Genomic DNA, 18,684 nt, shown 5'->3' on the forward strand with positions numbered 1-18,684 from the left:
TCAGCGAGCAAACACATGGGGACAACCGGAGGCAGCGCTGCGGACATCCTGCCCAGCAACCTTTGCCCGGCTGCCATCGATGGGTGCCTGCGCTGCGCAGGGAGCGGGGCTGGAATGTCTGTAGACGTCTTCGTGTGCGGAGGGGAGAAAATCTGGGCTGGGAATGTCTTCTTCGCCTTTTGGATGGTGAATTTTTTGGGGTCGGGCCGTGATGCTGTTGCTGAGCAGAGTCTGCATGGGGGTGGTGGGATCTGCCTTTGAGAACAACCTTAGAAAAATTGCAGAGCAAGTAACTTTGCTGTTTTTAAAAAGAAAAAAAATCACCGTACAGAATAACCTAAATTTATATTAGCTTTAGCAGGATGGCTCTGAGGAGCGGTATAGAATGGATGTCCTTCTCAACCTCTATCATTCTATAGCTTAAAGAAAAACCCAACACTTCAGCTATCGATTTCTTTAGGATGTCAAGATCTATCGCATGCCGCTATCCAGCTCATACCATCCCCAGCGGTTTTACATCCCTAATCTGCATCCCAGGACACTGCAGTTCACTTTCAGATGCGTTGTGTCCTCCGGTTCCCAGCTGGAAAGGACAAAGAACTTTGGGCACAGCGTGAACGGCTTTGCAGCGCCGCGCTGCTCCGCCTGCTCCCACCCATCTGCCGCCGGCTGTGGCTGTCTGACTGCGCAGCCCACCTCGGAGGTGTCTTGCTGAGCACAGCCTGGGCTCCCCGAGTAGGTGTCTGCCTAAATTGTTCCTTCCTGGAGAAAACTTTATAAACCTGGGCCGTTCAGATCAGCAGGGTGATTCTCCTTCACCCTGTGGGTATGGAACATAAAGTCCCCAGGCAAAATTGGAAGTTTCTCAGCATCACCAGGGTGGAGATGGAGCTGTAGGTCAGTAAGATAGCTCATATCAGAATAAGGAGGTTGTTGTTAAAGGCACCTAAAGGGCTTGTAAAACAACAGAACCATACTTGGGTCTTGGTGACATTGGCATACAGAGATGTCTCAGATGAATCTGAAAGTCAGAGAGGAGAATTTGGGCCAGTGTCTTTTGTAAGTCAAGGTGTGCTGTATTAGCATCACTCAGCCTCTTCTGAACTCTCATGGCATTGCTTCCTTAGGACCACCTCCCTGTTCATCAACCCAATTTCTTTAGTGACTGCTTTGCTTCAGGTTCTTTGGCAAAGGAGAGCTATTCATGGTGCTGTAATGTGCTCCTCTGCCTGGGAGGGACCAGAAACTTGAGATGCCCTGGGCTACTTAACACAAGATAATAACTTGTGTCTGTAGGTAGTATAGAAAATATTCAGCCTGAATTCAGTTATTCAGGCTGGGCAGGTGGGGCAGGCCAGCTCTTTCTGGGGATGAGGTAATGCAGCAGAGGGAGGATAAGTGTCCAGAGAGCCTCCAGAAAGGGGTGCAAGAATGTTCTCTGCTGAGAAGTGGGATGCACAAAAAGATAAAGGTGGCAGCTGACACTGGAAAAGTACCAAAGCAGAGGAAATGAAACGAGAAGGAAGAGGGAGGGTGTAGAATGAACAGAAGATGAGGGAAGCTTTCCCTTTCCCACATGTGAGTATCGCCACAGGGCTGATCTGGTACAGCTGGGGGAAGCCAAAGATCAGGGTTTGTTATTGCTCACCCACTCAGGTGGGTGAGTGCCTTTCCCTGAAATACTCTGTTAGTGCAGGATCCATGATAAGAGGGAGCCATTTAGCTCAGGGAAGCTTGTAACAAAGAATAGGATGGCTTGGAAATGTAACAGGGGGAAATTCTGTTAGTCACTTTAATTTGTGTATTTAAAAGCCAGCTGGGCTTTCTATTTCTTTTGGAAATATTTGTTCTGAGAAATCAGCCAGCCAGTGAAAGTTTGTTTGTTTTTTTCCTTCCCTGCTGTCAGAAAGGGTTATTTTCTTTTGTTACTGCTTTGGCATTTGGGAGAGGCTCAGTAGCCAGAGCCCTGAAGCCACAGCTTGTCCCAGGTGTTCTGTGTCCTGTCACAAACCCCTGGTGCAATGGAGCTGGCATCGCTGGGCTGAGCTGTGACCCTACAAAAGGCAAAGCCTGGGACAGACATGGGGCATCAGGGGAGGCTTTTCCTCCTGGGCTGGGTAAATAACTTCATCCCCTGCAGGATCAGCCCATCTCCTTGGGGACACCTGGGCACAACCTGCTGCTTTGCCAGAATTTGCCACTTAATCGTGGCTGAGGATTATTGAAGTGGCCAAGCCCTGTGAGGCTGCCCTGTTCAAGGTGTGTTTCCTTCAAGGATGTGCCCTCTTTCACCTGGGTGGAAATGGGGATTGAATGTGGTGCTCAGGAAGGTCAGATCTGGGTGGTGTATGTCTGGCAAAAAAAATCTCTTGTGTGAAACCAGAGGTTTCAAACAGATTTTGAGGGATGTCTCAGGTCTAGAGAACAGTCTGGCCATGGGAATGCAGAAAGGATGCTAAAGTAGAAAGTGAAAATCAGAGTGAAAAATAACTGAGAGACTACATTTTTCACTTGCAGGTTTTTTGTATTTGGGTTATTTATATTTTTTTTAGGTTTTTAATAATTGCATTTTTATAAAACCTTAAATTGCAAAGAAAGGCTGTGTTGAATGAAAGATATTTCAGTTGCTGGAAATGTCATCGATCTGTAATGCATAATGAGGCTGCCTTGGTTACATCTTCAGGACTGAATTCTGGGGTAGGAGCCACTAATAAAGTCATTAGATGGTGCTTTAGGTCCTCTGTCATGACACACTTCTGTGTCCTGGGTGTTGTGTTTTTTGTGGGTTTAAAGCTGTGCTGTCTCAGTGAAGACAGCATGGTAAATGCAGTCTTGAGTGCAAACTGAGCAATGTTACTGAATTGCTGGTGTGTAATGGCCCTCTGTGCATTAGAATAATCTTTTTTTCTTCAAGACTAATGTGGCAGTTCAGCCTTTTCTTTTTCTAAATGATTCTTTGTCTCAGGCAATCTTTCCTCACATCATAAGACGGATGGTTATCTCAGGGCATAACAAGACCTTGAGTATTTCTCTTTATTTTTCTATGACTTAGGCTCGTGTTTCCATGGAGTGAGAATTATTTTACATTGTAGGAGGACAGAGAGGCTCTGAAGACAGAAATGGAAATCCCATCAAAGCAATCCTGCAGTTTAAACCCTCCAGCAGCAGTTTACATGGCTTGTTATCATTTTATCTTTCTTATTTGGGATGGATTACTGGGACGTGGATCCTGGCTAACACTGGCCTCTGTGCCTGGGGCCCCGAGGGGGTGAAGGATGGAGGAAGAGCAGAAGGCTCCTGCTGGAGGGGAGAGTGGAACTGGAGGTCTGTGCTGCAGAGCCGAGCAGATCTGGTGTAACAGTGCCTCTGGAAGGCTGAGATGGCTCAGGTGCTTGTAAACACCTTTTCTTTCTCAGTCCTACAGCAGGTGAAGCTTTTCCACTCCCTGGATGTCAGCAAGTGAGGGTGGTGATTCCAGCCTGAGCGCTGGGGGCTGCTCGGTTGGCTCAGGATTGAGGAGGGCACTGATTTATCTCAGCCCTCCCTCCCTCCAGCCTGCTCCTGGAAACCCAGCTGGGGAAGGTGACTGAGCCCCGGGTCCTGCCAGGTGCTGCCCATCCCCTGGGGGTCTGACGGGGCTCTGCCTCGCAGCTCTTCCCTCCCTGGCCCCCACTGCCTCCCACTGGAAAGCTGTTCCAGAGCTCTGCTGCTCTAATGGTGTGAAACGGGATTTTCATCATCCAGCTCAAAGTGGAAACTTGTTCCTGCACCTCCATTGTCCTCTCACTTAAAAAACTGATCTTTTTCTTTTCTTTTTTTTTTAATGTTTTGGGGTGATTTTTTTTTGGGGGGGGGGAGGTATTTTGTTTTTGGTGGGGTTTTTTGTGTTTTGTTCTGTTATTTTTTTGTCCCTGGAAATTGGCCAGCCCTCCTCCCCAGCTGTAAGCAGAGGGGTAAGAAGGAAAAAAAAAAATCCCACGACGGCAGTTGTGTTCAGCTCAATGCCACTTTCTGCAGGAAAAAGGGCTTTTTGGAACAAAGGAGGTTGAATGTGATGGTGGTTTTTGTCCAGTCCTGGTGCCTGGGCTGCAGCACAATCGTGGGCTGCAGACAGTGAGAGGGGGCTGCTGGGACCTGCCAGCTGAATTAAAAGACCTTGGCAAGTTTAGTGCCTTCACTGAAAAATTTTCCTACTCAGAGAGGAGCGTTGGTGGGAGGTGGTTTGACTTCAGTGTTAACTCTTTTATTGTTATGCGTGACCAGGTCTGTTTATCAGCCTCCTGATCCTTCCCCAGAGTAAATAGCTGCAGAACTTTGGTGCTGAACACCAGGTCCTTTGTCTGGGCAGGGAGGAAATGAGCAGCAAGCAGGAAAGGCTTTGTGCTTGTGTGGATTGCACTGAGATCCCTGTGGCTCTACCCTGTATCAATGAGTCCCGTTCCTAGTGCAGGGAAAAAAAGGTTTTGTTTTTCTGGAGAGGTCTCTTTACCACCTCAAACAGGGGAGGGTTCAGGAAAATCCACTGGATCTGCATCCCAGCCCAGGAGCAGCTCCCAGCCAGCTGCAGTGGCAGGGATGCAGCAGGGTCGGGCCATCCTCTGTGTGCTGAAGGATGCCTCGAGGATGTGTTGCTGTCATTGGCCTCGGATGTTTGCCTTGGTGATCATACTGTGCTATAACTAGTGGTAGATGTGGTTTAAGGCAAAAGGTAGAGCAGGAGCATCCAAATTTTGGGGCTCTGAGTTCTTGCTCTTGTCTGCTTTGAGCCTGTTGCTGCTCTGCTTCATGGGGTTTTACTTGGATTGATGGCATCTAGGGACTGATTATTTATTTGTACTGATTATTTATTTTTTTAAAAATCCATTACCATCCAGCTTCCAATCTCTTTGGTTTCTATAAGTTGTCCTGTGTCTTATGTTGGTTTTTCCTCCATTATATTTTCTGTGCCTAGGCTTCATTTTTTCTTTTTCCCTAAGTTCAGAAGTGCTGGGTTCAAGCTGCAGTGCTCATGGTTCACTGTGCTGGCTTTTCCTGAGGCTTCTGGTGGTAAAAAAGGGCTGGGTGGACACAAGTTAATTTCTGAATTTAGCTGGATTTAAAACACACCAAGTGTTTTAGTTTTGCTTTGGGTGCTTCTCTAATCTCTGGCTATGCCTTTGCTTTCAGATGAATGAGATGGGAAAATACCAGCCCAGTGCCCTTCTCCTGAGCTGAGTTTAGCTTTGTTTGTTTCTTTAATTTTTAAAATGAAGCTGACTCATGTCTTATTTTTGAAAGGCATTATGATCTGTTTATGAGTTACCAGGAATCTCTACCACACTGGGCAGTGAAAGCCTTTTAGGGCTGCAATTGGTCATTCAGGATAAGAGTCTTTCTGCACTTACAGCAGCGGATTTGGTTTAATGTTCCCGTTGTTCCTCGTTCATTTTTATTCCTTTTGGCTTGAAATAATGAAATAAAGTAATTTGTGTGGAACTTAGGCATGCTGGAGAGTTTTCATTAGGCTTCACTGCTGTTTGCTAAAAATTCTGGAGGCTTAGGAAAAAAATCATCTTTTTTGAGCAATGCCCAAAAAGCCCAGATTATGACATATTGCCATTTCATTGCACTTTTTTGGCTCATGCCCAGACAGAATAATACAATGACTGAGCTCTCAGTAATGTCCAGCATGGAGAGCATGTTCCAGCTGGTGAAGTGTCCAACACCAAGGTGCACTTCACCTATCTGTGGTGGCCTCCACTTGCCAGCCATGCAGCCTGGGGTCATTGGCTCACCAAACTGATGGTGCTGCCCCAAAATTCACTGTTTTGTGTGAAGACACTGATCAAAATTTATTTTCACGTTTGATAAGATGTTGCTTTATCTCTGGTGCAGTCGTTGGAAGGGTTGGAGTCTGTGATAAGCCAAGGCTGGGGATCACTGGTGTTGTCCACGTCCCTGAGCTGAGGATTTGTGCTGGAGAGCAGAGGGAGGGACTGTGATGTGTTTGGGGAGCAGTGCAGCCCCTGGGAGCCCCAAAGCCCTTCAAAGGCTCTGCAGAAGCATCCCTGCAGCCCTGGTGCTGGCCCTGCCTGGGATGTGTCACCAGCCCCTGCAGAAGATGTGTGGGTGGGGCTGAATCCTCGCTGGGCTTCTTTGGAAATGGTGTCACGAGTGCAGGGAGTGGGGGAGAGGGGGAAGCAGCCTTGGCAGAGCCCTCCAGGAGCTGGAGCTGGGGAATCCTCCACCCCTGCTTCCTGGCCACAGGCAGAGCTGTGGCACGGGGAGGTCACAGGGGAGCACGAGCCCGAGGGCTGGCAGGGCTCTGCCATCCTTTGGCTGGTTCAGATGATGCTGAGAAATTCCTGTTGGCTTTCAGCTGGAGCCTGGAAAGGTTTGGGCTGCCTTGCTTTCTGTTAGATGTCCTCAGCCAGGAGAGCAAGAGCCATGAGAAATCTCAAATTATGGTGAGGGTGATGTTTCAGAGAGACTTGCCCTGGCAGATCAGTTTGTTCTGGGGGTTCTCATTTCCCAGCAATTTTTTGGATGGGGCTAAGCCGGTACCTGAGGTCTTTGAACTCTCCTCTTGCCTGGTGCTTCCCTTGGGACTAAACCCAGCTGCCAAATGTGGGTGGTTTTGGGCTGTGGCAGGAGAGCATCACACAACCAGCTGAGCACCCACAGTTCCTCCACCCACCCTTGCCACGAAAGACATTTCTGAAACCAGAAGGGCAGTGAGGAGGAAGCTGCTGTTAAAACCTGGCTGGGATGTGAGTGGCCAGGGGGAGGTCTGGTGGGGCAGGGGGAATGTGCTTCTCTGGCAGGGGGCTCCTTGAAATCTGCTCCTGAAATCAATCAGATGGAATATGTGGGATTCAGAAATGTGGGACACTGGTGGTGCTGGATTTGGGTCGAGGCAGGAGGGGGAATGCTGCAGGAAAGGTGACCAGGAGGAGAGAGCTGCTGGCTGTGGTTTATAGGAACAAGCTGAGAACATCCCTTCAAGGCTGGGTCAGCACTGACCCCGTTGTCCCTGCTCCTCTGAAGGACTGTCCCCGTCTGGCAGCCACACGGGGTGACCCTGTGTATATGATGGGATGTCGGTGTGTACCCTGTGATAGAATCCACCTTTTGATTGCTTAATTAGACAAGGCTTGCCAAGGTGTGGAGCAGGGGGGAAGCATATTTAAGAGTCTGGTCTGAAGAAGATCCTTTTGGTGTGAGGAGGATGCTCTAAAGCCCAGGTGTGACTGAAACCTGTTGCTTTAGGTGCTGTTTGCCCATACCAAGGAGGGACAGCTTGGATATGAGCTGGCTTGGTGGCCACTGCAGCTGGAGTCTCCTCCAGGATCCTCTTGCAGGATGTTCCTCCAGCAGAATGTGCCCCCTCCCAGGCTGGAGGAAGGTGTGCAGTCTCCTGGTCCTGTCACACCCAGCAGGGCAGGCAGGGGAGGGGTTCCCTCCTGGGGAGGACTTTGGAAACCTGACTCCACAAAGCTGCAGACAGCATGAAGAAATCCACCTGCATGCCTGAGATAAATCTGGTCACATTAAAGAGGCATTAGGACTCCCAGTAAAACATGTTTTATTGGCCAGTGCATACTTTGAGACCTGTTTCCCTGGGCTGGGCAGTGCTTTGATCAGATCTCATTGCTCTGGGAAGGTTTGAGCTGAGTTTTCCTGGAGGGGCTGTGCTGAGCCCAGGGACCCAGCTCAGGCTTTGCTGCCTCAACTTCCTCACCACTGCCAGGGCTCTGTCCCCTGGACCCTCTCACCATTCTGTGTCTCTGACCCTCTGCATTAAGGGCTGTGATGGCTCTTTGAACATGGGATCCTGCTGCTTTCACTTGCCTGGCTCGCACCCCTTGGGACCCTTCAGCAGGGCTGAACCTTGGGATGTTTTTGTGGCAGGAAGTTTGGAGGGCCCCAGGCTTTGATTACAAACGTGTTTGGAGATGAGAGAGGACAAGATGAAGAATTAGAGCACAGAAAGTGCCTGAGCATGCAAAACTCTTGATTCTTGCTGCCAGCCTACAGCCCAGTAACTGGCCACAGTCTTTGAGGTTGGAGTGAGTGGGTGGCATGATCTGGGATGGGGGTGAAGCTGAGGCACCCAGCGCTTGTGGAAGCAGCAGGGTGGGCAGCACCTGGCCCTGAGATCAGCCTGACTGGTTTTGTACTTGCCAGGCTTGAGTTGTAGTCACTGGGGTCTCTGGTGAGGATAGGAGACCACGTGAAACGGGAAAACCCCACCTCTGTGTCTGCTGGTGGCTGATGGGACTTGTGTCAGCTTGGGAATTTGCTCCCCTCTCCCATGTGGGCACTCAGCTCTGTCTGATGAGCATCCTCATTCAGCTCTGGGGTTTGCATCTGAGCAGAGCCACCTCTGGAGAGCTGAATTGCTCTTCCCTGGGGTGTGCTGGGGGAGCCTGGTGGCTGTCCCTGCAGGCAGGGCTGTCCCTGCAGGCGGGGCTGTCCCTGCAGGCAGGGCTGGTGGCTGTCCCTGCAGGCAGGGCTGTCCCTGCAGCCCTTGGTTCCCCCGAGGAGCTGAGCTGCCCCATGCCAGCCTGCTCCCTGCACTGACACAGCCAGAGCATTAAACATGGCTAAGGAGGAGGAGCACCCTGCCCTGCCTTTTATAAATTATTGCTGTGCTGTGGGCAGTGAGGGTTCAGCGGGGATTAGAGGATGATGAGGGGCTGTCAGGGAGGAAGACCTGCCCGTAGCCCTGGACAGCCTGATGCCACGGGGTGCTGAGGGGCTGCCAGCCCTGTGGCTTTGGGGAGGATGGAGGATTTGGGGTCTGGCTGGGTGACCTGCAGTGCAGCTCGTGCTGCTGGGGCACAGCTGGAGCTGCAGGCACTGACATTTGCCTTGGAGTTCAAACAAAGATCCCTGTATTGGCTTTGTTGGCAGGGCAGTGCCAGGACACTGCTGGATGTGTCCTGCTCCTGGCCCCTGCCCTCCTCCTGTCCCTCTGTCTCCCTGCTTCAGGCAGGGCTTCTCCCAGGGAGGGATTTGGAGGCAAGGGACTCTGTTTACAGTGCTTTGTGTGAGATGTCAGCCCGGGGCTGTAAACAGTGCGTGGTTTTGCTCAGAGAAAGTACAGAGCTGCCACTGGTGGCTTTTTTCCAGGGAGGAAAGGGCTGGAAACCTCCTGGCATGGAGGGCTGGGCTGCTGTGGGAGGAAAGTCTCTGTGTGGAGCACATGTAATAAATAAATTAGGAGGGAGCAGCACAGTGGCTTCCCTGAGCTGATGTAGCTTCTGGTCCATGCAGTGTTTGGGTGGAATTTCCTCATGAAAGAGGGATATTCCCCTCTTCTCTTCATGGGAGCATGGAGTGAGCTATGGAGGTCTCAGGCACATGCAGCTGTCTGCATATCAGGGTTTGGGGATTGCAGATCTGGTAATTGTTAGTTTAATTTGTATTCCTATCAACAGAAACATTTATTTTCCTTGTCTATTTATCTGATGCCTTTACACTCAGGGACATCAGACCTGGTGACTCCTGACCCCCCTGCCATGCCCTGAGCTCCTGACCCCCCTGCCATGCCCCGTCTCTGCCTCCCTCCTGCTGCCCTGAACACAAAAGCTCAGTCAAGTGCAATTCCCTCTTTCCTTCTTGCTTCCAGACCCGGACTGGGCATCCCACAGCCTGGGGATCTTCATCTGCCTGAGCTGCTCAGGCATCCACCGCAGCATCCCGCAGGTCAGCAAGGTGAAGTCGGTGCGCCTGGACGAGTGGGAGGATGCCCAGGTGGAGGTAGGTGCCCCTGCCCTGCCAGGCTCCCTGCCAGGCCCTGGGGCTCTTCCCTTCCATAGGGAATGTGGGAGTGAGGTTTGATGCTGACTGAAGTAGAGCTCCCGCTCGGTGAGGGGTTTGTGAGGGTTTCCCCAGCCTGTAAGGACGTCAGTGGAACAGCATGTAGAAATTTCTAATTTTTAATGAATTGTCTTCTCTCTTTTCTTACAATATCTCTAGTCTAAACCAGACCTGCCTACCTAGTCTACCACCCCTGCCCAGCTCAGCTGTCTCTGGCTTTGTTCCTCTTAAATTCACAGCTTGGAAAACCAAACCCTCACAATATAAAATCTCTCCATTTATGCCCCACACCTGCCTGGATTTGTGTGGGGCTGCTAAAGACACCCAGGAAACCTTTCTGCTTTGACTACTGGTGTCTTCAAAGGCATGAAGGACTCTACCAGTCATTGATTTCTGTCTTCTGTGTGTAGGGTTTTGAGGTTTTTCTGAAAGCTGCACCTCATGGAGTTGTGTGTTTTATCACAATAGGCCTTAGTGTTCCATGGGTTTTTCCTTCCCTGGTATTTTTTTGGGGGAATAGATTGAATATATAAATGTGAGAAATTCAAAACCATGACGGTAATAAAATAAAATTAAAAAAAAAAGCTTAGCTGCTTGTTAGGTTTGTATGCTTGGCATTTGACACAAAACAAAATGTATTTAGCATGGCTGCCTGGAAAAGAATGGGGTTTTTACACTTATCAAGTGAATTTCAATAAACAAAATATATGAATGAGGAAATAAGTAGTTTTCTATGCTGAGTTCTCCACCAGCCATTTGTGTATCAGAAGAAAAGGAGGGCTGTCAGGGGAGATAGAAACATTCTCTCTTTATTTATTGGAAAGGAGGCCTGTCAAGGGAGGTGGAACTTTATATGTTTATTTATTTGTTTATTTGCTTATTTATCTATCACTTCAAGCTCTGTCCTGAGGTAGCTGCAATGACTTTGCAAAACCAGACTCATCCTTTTGGCACAAGTGATGTGATCTGAGGCACAGGATGTGTTGTCAGAGGCTCTCACCCTGCTGGAGCTGTAACACATGGAGACTAAAAGCCAGTGGGAGGTTTTTCCCTCTGGTTACCTAATCCCCATCTTGGATCCTGGGATCCATCTGATTCCCATGCCTGAGGGGGAAATGCCACTGTGTGCTGCCTCCTGCTCCTGTGGGGCTCATGCAGGTGGGGCTGGGACATGTCCTCAGCATCATTTAAAGCTGTAGGATCCCTAGCAATAATAACCAATATTTATTTGCAATAATAACCAATATTTATTTGCAATAATAACCAATATTTATTTGCAGCAGCCCTTCTGTGCACAGTCCTGGGTGAACCTCTCAGTAAGAGAACAGGTCCCCCATCCCAATAATTTTATTGCTCTGTAGGAGTAAAAGAGAATAAAAGAAAATGCTATTAAAATTTTCTTAATTCCTTTTTTTTTTCTCTTTTTGCAGTTTATGGCCTCGAATGGAAACAATGTAGCAAAAGCAAAATACGAATCTAAAATGCCACCGTTTTATTATAAACCAACATATCTTGACTGCCAGTAAGTAAATACCTCTGCTGGTAAACAACATTTATTTGTTTGTGCAGCTGCAGCCTCTGTAATACTTTAGTTTTAGCATAAGACTTTTTTTTTTTTTTTTTTTTTGCCACAATGGAGGTTTCATTTATAAAAGGTCCTGAAAGTGTTTTTCCTTCTGCACGCATGTGGAAGAGTTTATGCTACGTGTGGGATCTTATTTAATAACTACAGTTGAGATGATGCAGGGGAGTCAATAGTTTGTCTGTTCCCCAGACTCTTCCAAGTTTCTAGAGCTGCAAGAATGCCAATTTCTACCCATTGATTTCCTCTGCCTTTTCAAATCCCCCTTCTGCATCAAGGCAGAACTTGCTGATCTGCTGTGTGAGATGCTGGGTTATTTGTAATGCAGAAATCCTGGGGGTTTGTGGTTTTTTCCACTTAGATGACAAATAATCTCCTCCATTCAGCGTCCTGGCCCTTCCCATGACCTGTCCCTGCCTGAGGGGTGCAGAGCTCATGCTGGAGGAGCCTGGCAGGGCAGGGCAGGTCCCTCCAGCTGGGGGTGTCCTGAGCTCTGGCTGCCAATCCCACCTGGCTCTGCTTGCACAGTGAGAGACAGCAGGAGCTGCTGGGGCAGCCTGGAGACCAGGAGCATCCCCATTCCTGCTGCTGTGGGGCTGGCAGGAGGGTCTGTGCCTGGTTCTGTGCTCGGGTGCTGTGTCCTGCTTGGCCAGTGCAGCTCAGCCTTGCTGCTGTGCTGTTCCCTCCCTCCATCCTGCAGAGCTGTGTCACTCTGGGGAGCTCTGCCAGGCAGTGGCTCGGCTCCAGCCAGGGCTGTGAGAGCTCCCAGGGACCCTGCTGGGGCTGTGTGAATTCACAGGGACCCTTCTGGGGCTGTGAGAGCTCACAGGGACCCTGCTGGGGCTGTGAGAGCTCCCAGGGACCCTGCTGGGGGCTGTGGGAATTCACAGGGACCCTGCTGGGGCAGTGAGAGCTCCCAGGGACCCTGCTGGGGCTGTGGGAATTCACAGGGACCCTGCTGGGACAGCCACTCCATCCACAGCCTGTGCCCCTGGCTGATGGAGCAGCCCTGTGCTGGGCTGGGAGCCTGTGAGGAGCTGGAGCAGGGGATTGGAAGGATTTGCTGGTTTTGGTTATTTTCTGATTCATTGGGAGGACGAGGCAAGGCCAGTTTTCCTGGGAGCAGGAGGAAGGCTGATTTAAGACTGATTTCTGAGCCTTTTCTGGTCCCAGCTCCTTGTGCCTGCTCTGCACTGGGACAATACCAGCCTGCATGGCCTGGTTCCTGTACTCAGCCTGGAGCTCTGCTCTGGTTCTCTGGACCAGCACTGCTGGGTCCCTGCCACAGCAGCAGGATGCCCTGGGATGGATGTGCCCTCTCAGAGGAGCAGACACTCTCCTGGCACTGCTGCAGGACCAGCACTGTGTGCACATCACACCCTGGCAGTGTCTCAAGGATGCTGCGCCCAGTTGTGTTTTCCTTCCTCTGGTTCAGGGCTCTCTGTTCCTCTCAAGATGCATGCTGAACAAGTGCAGGGGAGTGCTGCTTTTTCCAGGGATGTATATTTAGCTTTTCCCCCGCCTCGCTGCAGTCCAGTCACTGCAGGAGCATGAGCTGTTCCCAGCTTGCAGCCCCGGGAAGCATCGCCATGGGTGACACCTCCAGCCAGCTCTGGCAATGATTCCAACCATGTTCTGCAGCACTGAGAGCTTTTGGTGCTTCTCATCCCAAACAGCAGCACCTGCAGGGCAGCTGCAGTGCCTGGGCAGCTCTTTGTTCATTTGAAGCTTGTTAATTTTATAATGCTGTTTCTGGAATCCCTCTGCTTTGGTTGCATGAGGAATTGGGAAGTTTGGGGCAAGAGGGAAGAAGTGCTGCGGTGCCAGATGGTTCTTTTTTCTTCTTGCCTGCAATGTTGTGGTTGGCTCTTTGGGAAATTGATGGTGTTTGCCTGCTGCATTTGGCCTCTGTATCCTTCAGAAACCTCATTGCAGCTTCCTGGTCCTGCATGACACTTGGCAAAGGTTGGAGAACTTGGAGGGGTGCTCTGGGATTGCCCAGGGAAATTTCATAGCCAAAAAAATTACCCCACCAAACTAAAAAAACCCAAAACCAAAAAAATCCCCTTCTTGCCTCTCATCTCCTGTGTCTGCCAGCACCCATGTCCCAGGGACAGTGACCAGAGCAGCCTGCTCCTGCTCCTCTGGGCAGTCCCTAACAGGGAAATGAGTCCCAGACTCTGGGATGTTCCCACACCACCACAGTGCTGGCCCAAAGAGCTTTGGGTGTGGAATTTAAACCACAAAACCTCTCTCTGGATGGTCACAGGGGTCGTGGCCCAGCTTGGTACACCACAGCAGCAGATGGAGAGCTGTGGAGCAGATTTTTGTGGGGCAGATACATTGCAAGCACATGGCCAAGTTTTGAGTCACCACTCAGCAGCAGGTCCTCACTCTGGAGTAAAAGCAAAGGAAAAAGGCTTTGTTCAGTCTTTTACTTGGCTGAAAACTGATAGAAGAAAGTGAGATCATCCCTTACTGGGCTTCTGGAGAACTGGAAGTACATCCCTGTCCCTGCCCAATACCTACCAGGCTTTTCTGTTCCTCAATTTGGGAATGCAGAGCCTCATCCCGTGGAATTGAGAAGGAGCTGCAGTGCTCTGCTCTGCTTGGATCAGTGGGAGCTACATCTGCTCCTCAAGCAGAACAGCTCAGTGTTCTGGCTGTCAGCACAGAAAAATGGGGCAGGATGAGATGGCAGGGGCTGTGCTGGCTGTGGGGTATCTGCAGTGAGCTGAGGCATCAGCCAGGGAGAGGCACACATCCCCCATGCACTCATCCACAGGACAGCAGGTATTAGCTGAAGGGCTTTTTTGTATTGATTGAGATGTGCAGAGGGAAAATTGCTTGGGAGATCTCTGGATTTTTTATTTTTTTTTTTAATCATTTGAAGTTTGGTACATTTGGTAGAGGAGCTACCAAGCCCATCACTTCAGGCTGGTGTGGGAAGGTCAGCATGGCCCCTCCTCTGCCATGCCTGACAGGCAGGGCTGCAAATTGCTCACCACCTCCTCTGTCACCTCCTTTTGCCAGTGCTTCATAGAGAATAAAAACTTTATAGCTATAAAAACTTCATTACATAATGTCCACGGGGGTAAAACTGAGATTTGCTCAGGTTCCTGGTTATTAATGAGGGTTTTCAGATTTTACATTCTCAGCTTTCAGAAGTGCCTGATGTCTTGGGTGGGCAGCTGAGGGGCTGCACTGGGGGTGGCTGCTCATCAGCTCATTCCCAAGTGGTGGAGCCTCCTTGGTGGCACAAATTGGTCATTCAGCCTCAGGAATTCTTCGAGTCACCCGAGTGCTGAGATCTGCCCAGTCCTTCAATCCTGACCAGCCACGGGATTCACTCTTCTTGTTCATTTTCTCTTTGCTGTTAGCTTGTAAACCTGTTAATTCATATTGATTCCTTTAATTTCCACAGGAAATTGCTACAAGGTTAAGGTACTACTGACAGAGGCTGTTTCCTACATGGGTTTAATTGGTGTTTAACCATTCTGAAAAATAGTATTGGGGTGTACAGGACACAGTGCATGTAAAGCAATCAAACATAAAAGGAGCCAGTTAGCATTTTAACTGAGAATGTTGTGATTTTGAACACTCAGAATCAGTTTTAACTTCTCCAAATCCATAATGCAAGGGGTTCATACCTGGAGAGCCAAAGCCCTGTGTTTTTGCTCTGCCCTGGGTGCTGCTCTTGGCAGGGGGATGGCACATCAATCCTCAGGCTCTGCACGCTGAGGTGATGCACAGAGAGCCTGAAGGAGCCCCCAGCTGCCTTTAAAAGCAAGTCCTCACAGCAAGACCTTCCTAGAGAGGAAGAGAGTGTGAAGCTAGGCAGGCTTTTAGTCTATGCTGCAGTGGCTCTCCTCGCAGTCTGGGCAAAGAATTTGGGCTCTGACTTCAAATTTCATTAGAGCAGTTGTTTGACAGAAACCTGGCATAGCTGCCCGTGGAAAGCATGTTGGCTTTTGCTGGAAAAACCTCTGACAAATTCCAGAAGCCACAAATTTGGCTTCTGGAAATGGTGTTTCTGGATGGCATTCATTTCTTTTGTCTTTCTTGGACGTGATGGTGCCTCACAAGGATGCAGTTAGGCAGTGGTAGTGTGTGGTGTTTGGTGTCTTTTGGGCCACTTTCACCTCTGCCTGGGGTTTCTTGCCTGTCATATGTCTCCAAAAAAAAGCCACAGCTTCTGTGTGTGTGCTCTGGAGTGCATCAACCAGCCCAGCTGAGAAAAAATCAGTTTTGGGGAAAAAATAAACCAGAGAGACTGAATTTGGCTGGGCAGCTCCTCCTCCACAGCACGCTGAAGCCGTGCAGCCGCAGTTTGATATTAAACTGCTCCAGCAGCTTTTCCTGTGGTGCTTTTTGCTGTGAGCTCTGAGTAGGTGGGACCAAGATAAAACTGCTCCAGCGGCTTCTTCTGGAACCTTCCTCACTGGCCCCTGGGCAGAGCCCTTGTGTTCATGTGGGTGGTCAGGAAAGCAAACAAGTGCCTGCAGTGGTGTGGGCAGTGCCTTGTCAGCCTCTGGACCTGCTGTCCCTCAGCCAAGCTCAGTCCTTTCCCATCTGGGGCATGAATTTTCCCTTTTTCTGAAATGTGGATTTCCTCAGTGTTTTGTTTTGTTGGTGGGGTTTTTTGATTTGCCTCTAGGTTTTTGATGAGTACAAGGACTTTTCTGTTCTAATTGCTGAAAAATGACAAATTCCCTGTAACCAGCAGCCTGACAGACTTTAGGTGGGCTGTTAAAGCTTTTGGAGTTGATCCTGAAAGCTGTGCATCTCTGCAGTTTAGGAATGATGCGCTTACTTTTTTTTAACAAACACAAATAATACATTTGCTGATTTGCTGCATTACCCCATCACCAGAAATGCAGTAGAATACCAGGGGCTGTTACTGCAGTCCTCTCTGGTCACAGAACTCCTTTTGGAGTCAAAGGTGCATTTGGATGGAGGCTCCTGTGCTGGGTACGTGGTGTCAGCCCTGGGTTACATACACACATATTCACAGCTGGAAGAGTGCATTTCAACAAAAACATATATTTCTGAAGTCCCTGGACATATACTTGAATTTAGATGAAGTCAGCAGTCTCCTGAAAGTGGTGGCTGTTTTCATACAGTCCCTGTATGGTTTGAGGGTCTCAGCTCCTACAGATGCCAGGACACATTCCTGCTCCTGTGTGAATTCATCAGAGCTGTGCTGGTGAAACTGGGGTTTAGCACCAGCAGCTTTTTATGGCAGGATTGCATCTAGTCCAAAAGAGAGTGAATGTGGTGAAATCCCTGCTCAGCTTCTCTCTTGCAGTGAAGGGAGATGGTGAACTCCTCGCTGTCCCAGTTGGGTTTTTGTTTTGGTTTCTTTTACTGGAGTTGTTCTGCTTTCTATAAATAACCACTGGAGCAGAAGCTGCAGCTGGTGGCCTTGCACTGGGCTGTCCAGACTGTGAGCTGCTCTGTGGTGTGTTCTGGCTTTGGGGAAATTATTGCTGGAAGAGCCTGGGTTGTGACGATAAGGAAGGGGGAAGAGTGCGCGCACTGCCAGGCAGCTGCTGGGAAGGCGGCACAGCTGGATTCCCCTGGGCTCTGGGAGCTGCCACTGCAGCCACTCCTGCTCAGGGCCAGATGTTGAGGGAGGCCAGCTAGAACATTCTGCAGCTTCTCAGGGCTGCCCTTGGGGCGTGGTGCCTGCGGGCTGCCCCGGGGGTGCCCTCTTGCGCAAGAGCCCTGGGGCCACTGCAGCGATGCTCTGGGCAGTCAGGGAAGGGCTCCCAGGGATGAGCCCTGCAGGGTGTCTGCTGCACAGCCTGCATCCTGCAGCAGCAGGGTTTTCCCACTGCTGCACAGGAACCTTAATTCATGCAGGATTTCAAGCCTCATGCTGGAGGGCTGACTCTCAGAACTCAGAGCAGCTGCAGCTCCTGCTGGAGCCACTGACGTCAGCTGGAGCTGAGGGTGGTGTGAATTTTCTTCCTCCCAGTTCCATCCCTGATCATCTTGTTGAAAAGGTCCAAGTTTGGCTTCAGTGATAACAAGCTGTCCGCAGCAGCTGGCCAGGAAAAATTGCAAGGAGAATCGTAAATTCAAGTATTTGTGTTTGTTTTATGATTAAATTTTGGTAGCTCTGCTGATCAGTGACAGCATTATAGAGCAGGCATTTGGGTGCCACCTTTTGGGTCATCAGGCTTGTTTGTGGGTGTCAGATCCAGAAAAGGCATCCTGCTGGACCCAGAAGAGCCCCCTTGGCTGCTCGGTGGGGTTTGAGCAGCCCCATGGCAGAGGAGTTGGAATGAGATGATTTACAGTCCCTTCCAAGCTCTCTGTGACTGTACCAAGTTCCCCTGGAGCTCCTGAGGATGGGTTGCACCCAGGGCACAGCACAGGATGGCAGCAGAGGGGAGATGGGTGTTCAGAGCTCACAGTCAAACTTGCAGATGTGTAACAGCCAAAGATCAGCCATGGGAACAGGAGCAGAGGGGCAGAGGCAGATTTGGTGCCTTGTTTGTATTGCAGCAGGAGCTCACAGCTGGGTTTTGGGGGCAGGGAAGCAGTGGTGCTCCCTGAGCCTTGGGGAGAAGGCTGGTGCCCCAACCAAGGAGCTGAAACACTGGGGGGAACAAAAATCTATCTAATTATTTCCTCCTTTATTGCCAGGAAACCAATCACAGCCACAGCTCTCATTGGAGAGTGTCTTGCAGATTTATTGAATGTGTTTGCTGTACCTGCAGATGAATTTTCATAAGCCATGTTGGTATGTTTATGTTCTTTGAGCATTTCTGGGATGTGGCTGCTGTAAAGATACCATTTAGTTTGCATAATCAGCAAAAGAGAAAAGGTGATTAAGCATATGAATAGTTTTCATTGGCAGAGAAGTTGATGTGTTGAAATGTGATGGTTTTACAAAACACACTCAGTGCTGGGGGATCTTTTACTGTCTTCAGTGTAGGCAGCTCCAAAATGTCTGCTGTGAAGCTGGGATAACACATGCCTTTATTTCTGAGTGTGATCTGCCTCCTTGGACTATTTAGGGTTCTAGGGCAATTAAGAAATAAGTTCAGTTAAAAATGGTTTGAAGCAACTTCCAGCATATTCCAGATCAAAGCTACTTCATTGGTTCAAACACTCATACTGAAATAAAATAGCAAAAAAAAAAATTATAATCTTTGGGATATTTTTTTTTCCTTTTTGGAATTTGGGGTCTTGGTGTATAAATCATCTGTATTATTTCAGTATTAAAAGTAAAGGACATTTTAATCATATTTGCTGCCATGCATCATAGACTGCTTTCTTAAACTTGG

At 49.5% G+C, this 18,684-nt stretch overlaps 1 protein-coding gene across 1 annotated transcript in view; it reads left to right on the plus strand.

The window, feature by feature from the left end:
* The window catches only part of ADAP1 (ArfGAP with dual PH domains 1), a gene marked incomplete at its 5' end in the record, with an annotated part of 47,311 nt that overhangs the window by 547 nt on the left and 28,080 nt on the right, over nt 1-18,684 (plus strand). The window contains 2 exons of the mRNA XM_084216648.1: nt 9,614-9,744; nt 11,235-11,326. Of these exons, the coding sequence (XP_084072774.1) occupies nt 9,614-9,744; nt 11,235-11,326 (223 nt within the window). The remainder of the gene's footprint in view (nt 1-9,613; nt 9,745-11,234; nt 11,327-18,684) is intronic.

The sequence above is a fragment of the Fringilla coelebs genome, assembly GCF_963513975.1.
Source record: "Fringilla coelebs genome assembly, chromosome: 16".
NCBI lineage: Eukaryota > Metazoa > Chordata > Aves > Passeriformes > Fringillidae > Fringilla > Fringilla coelebs.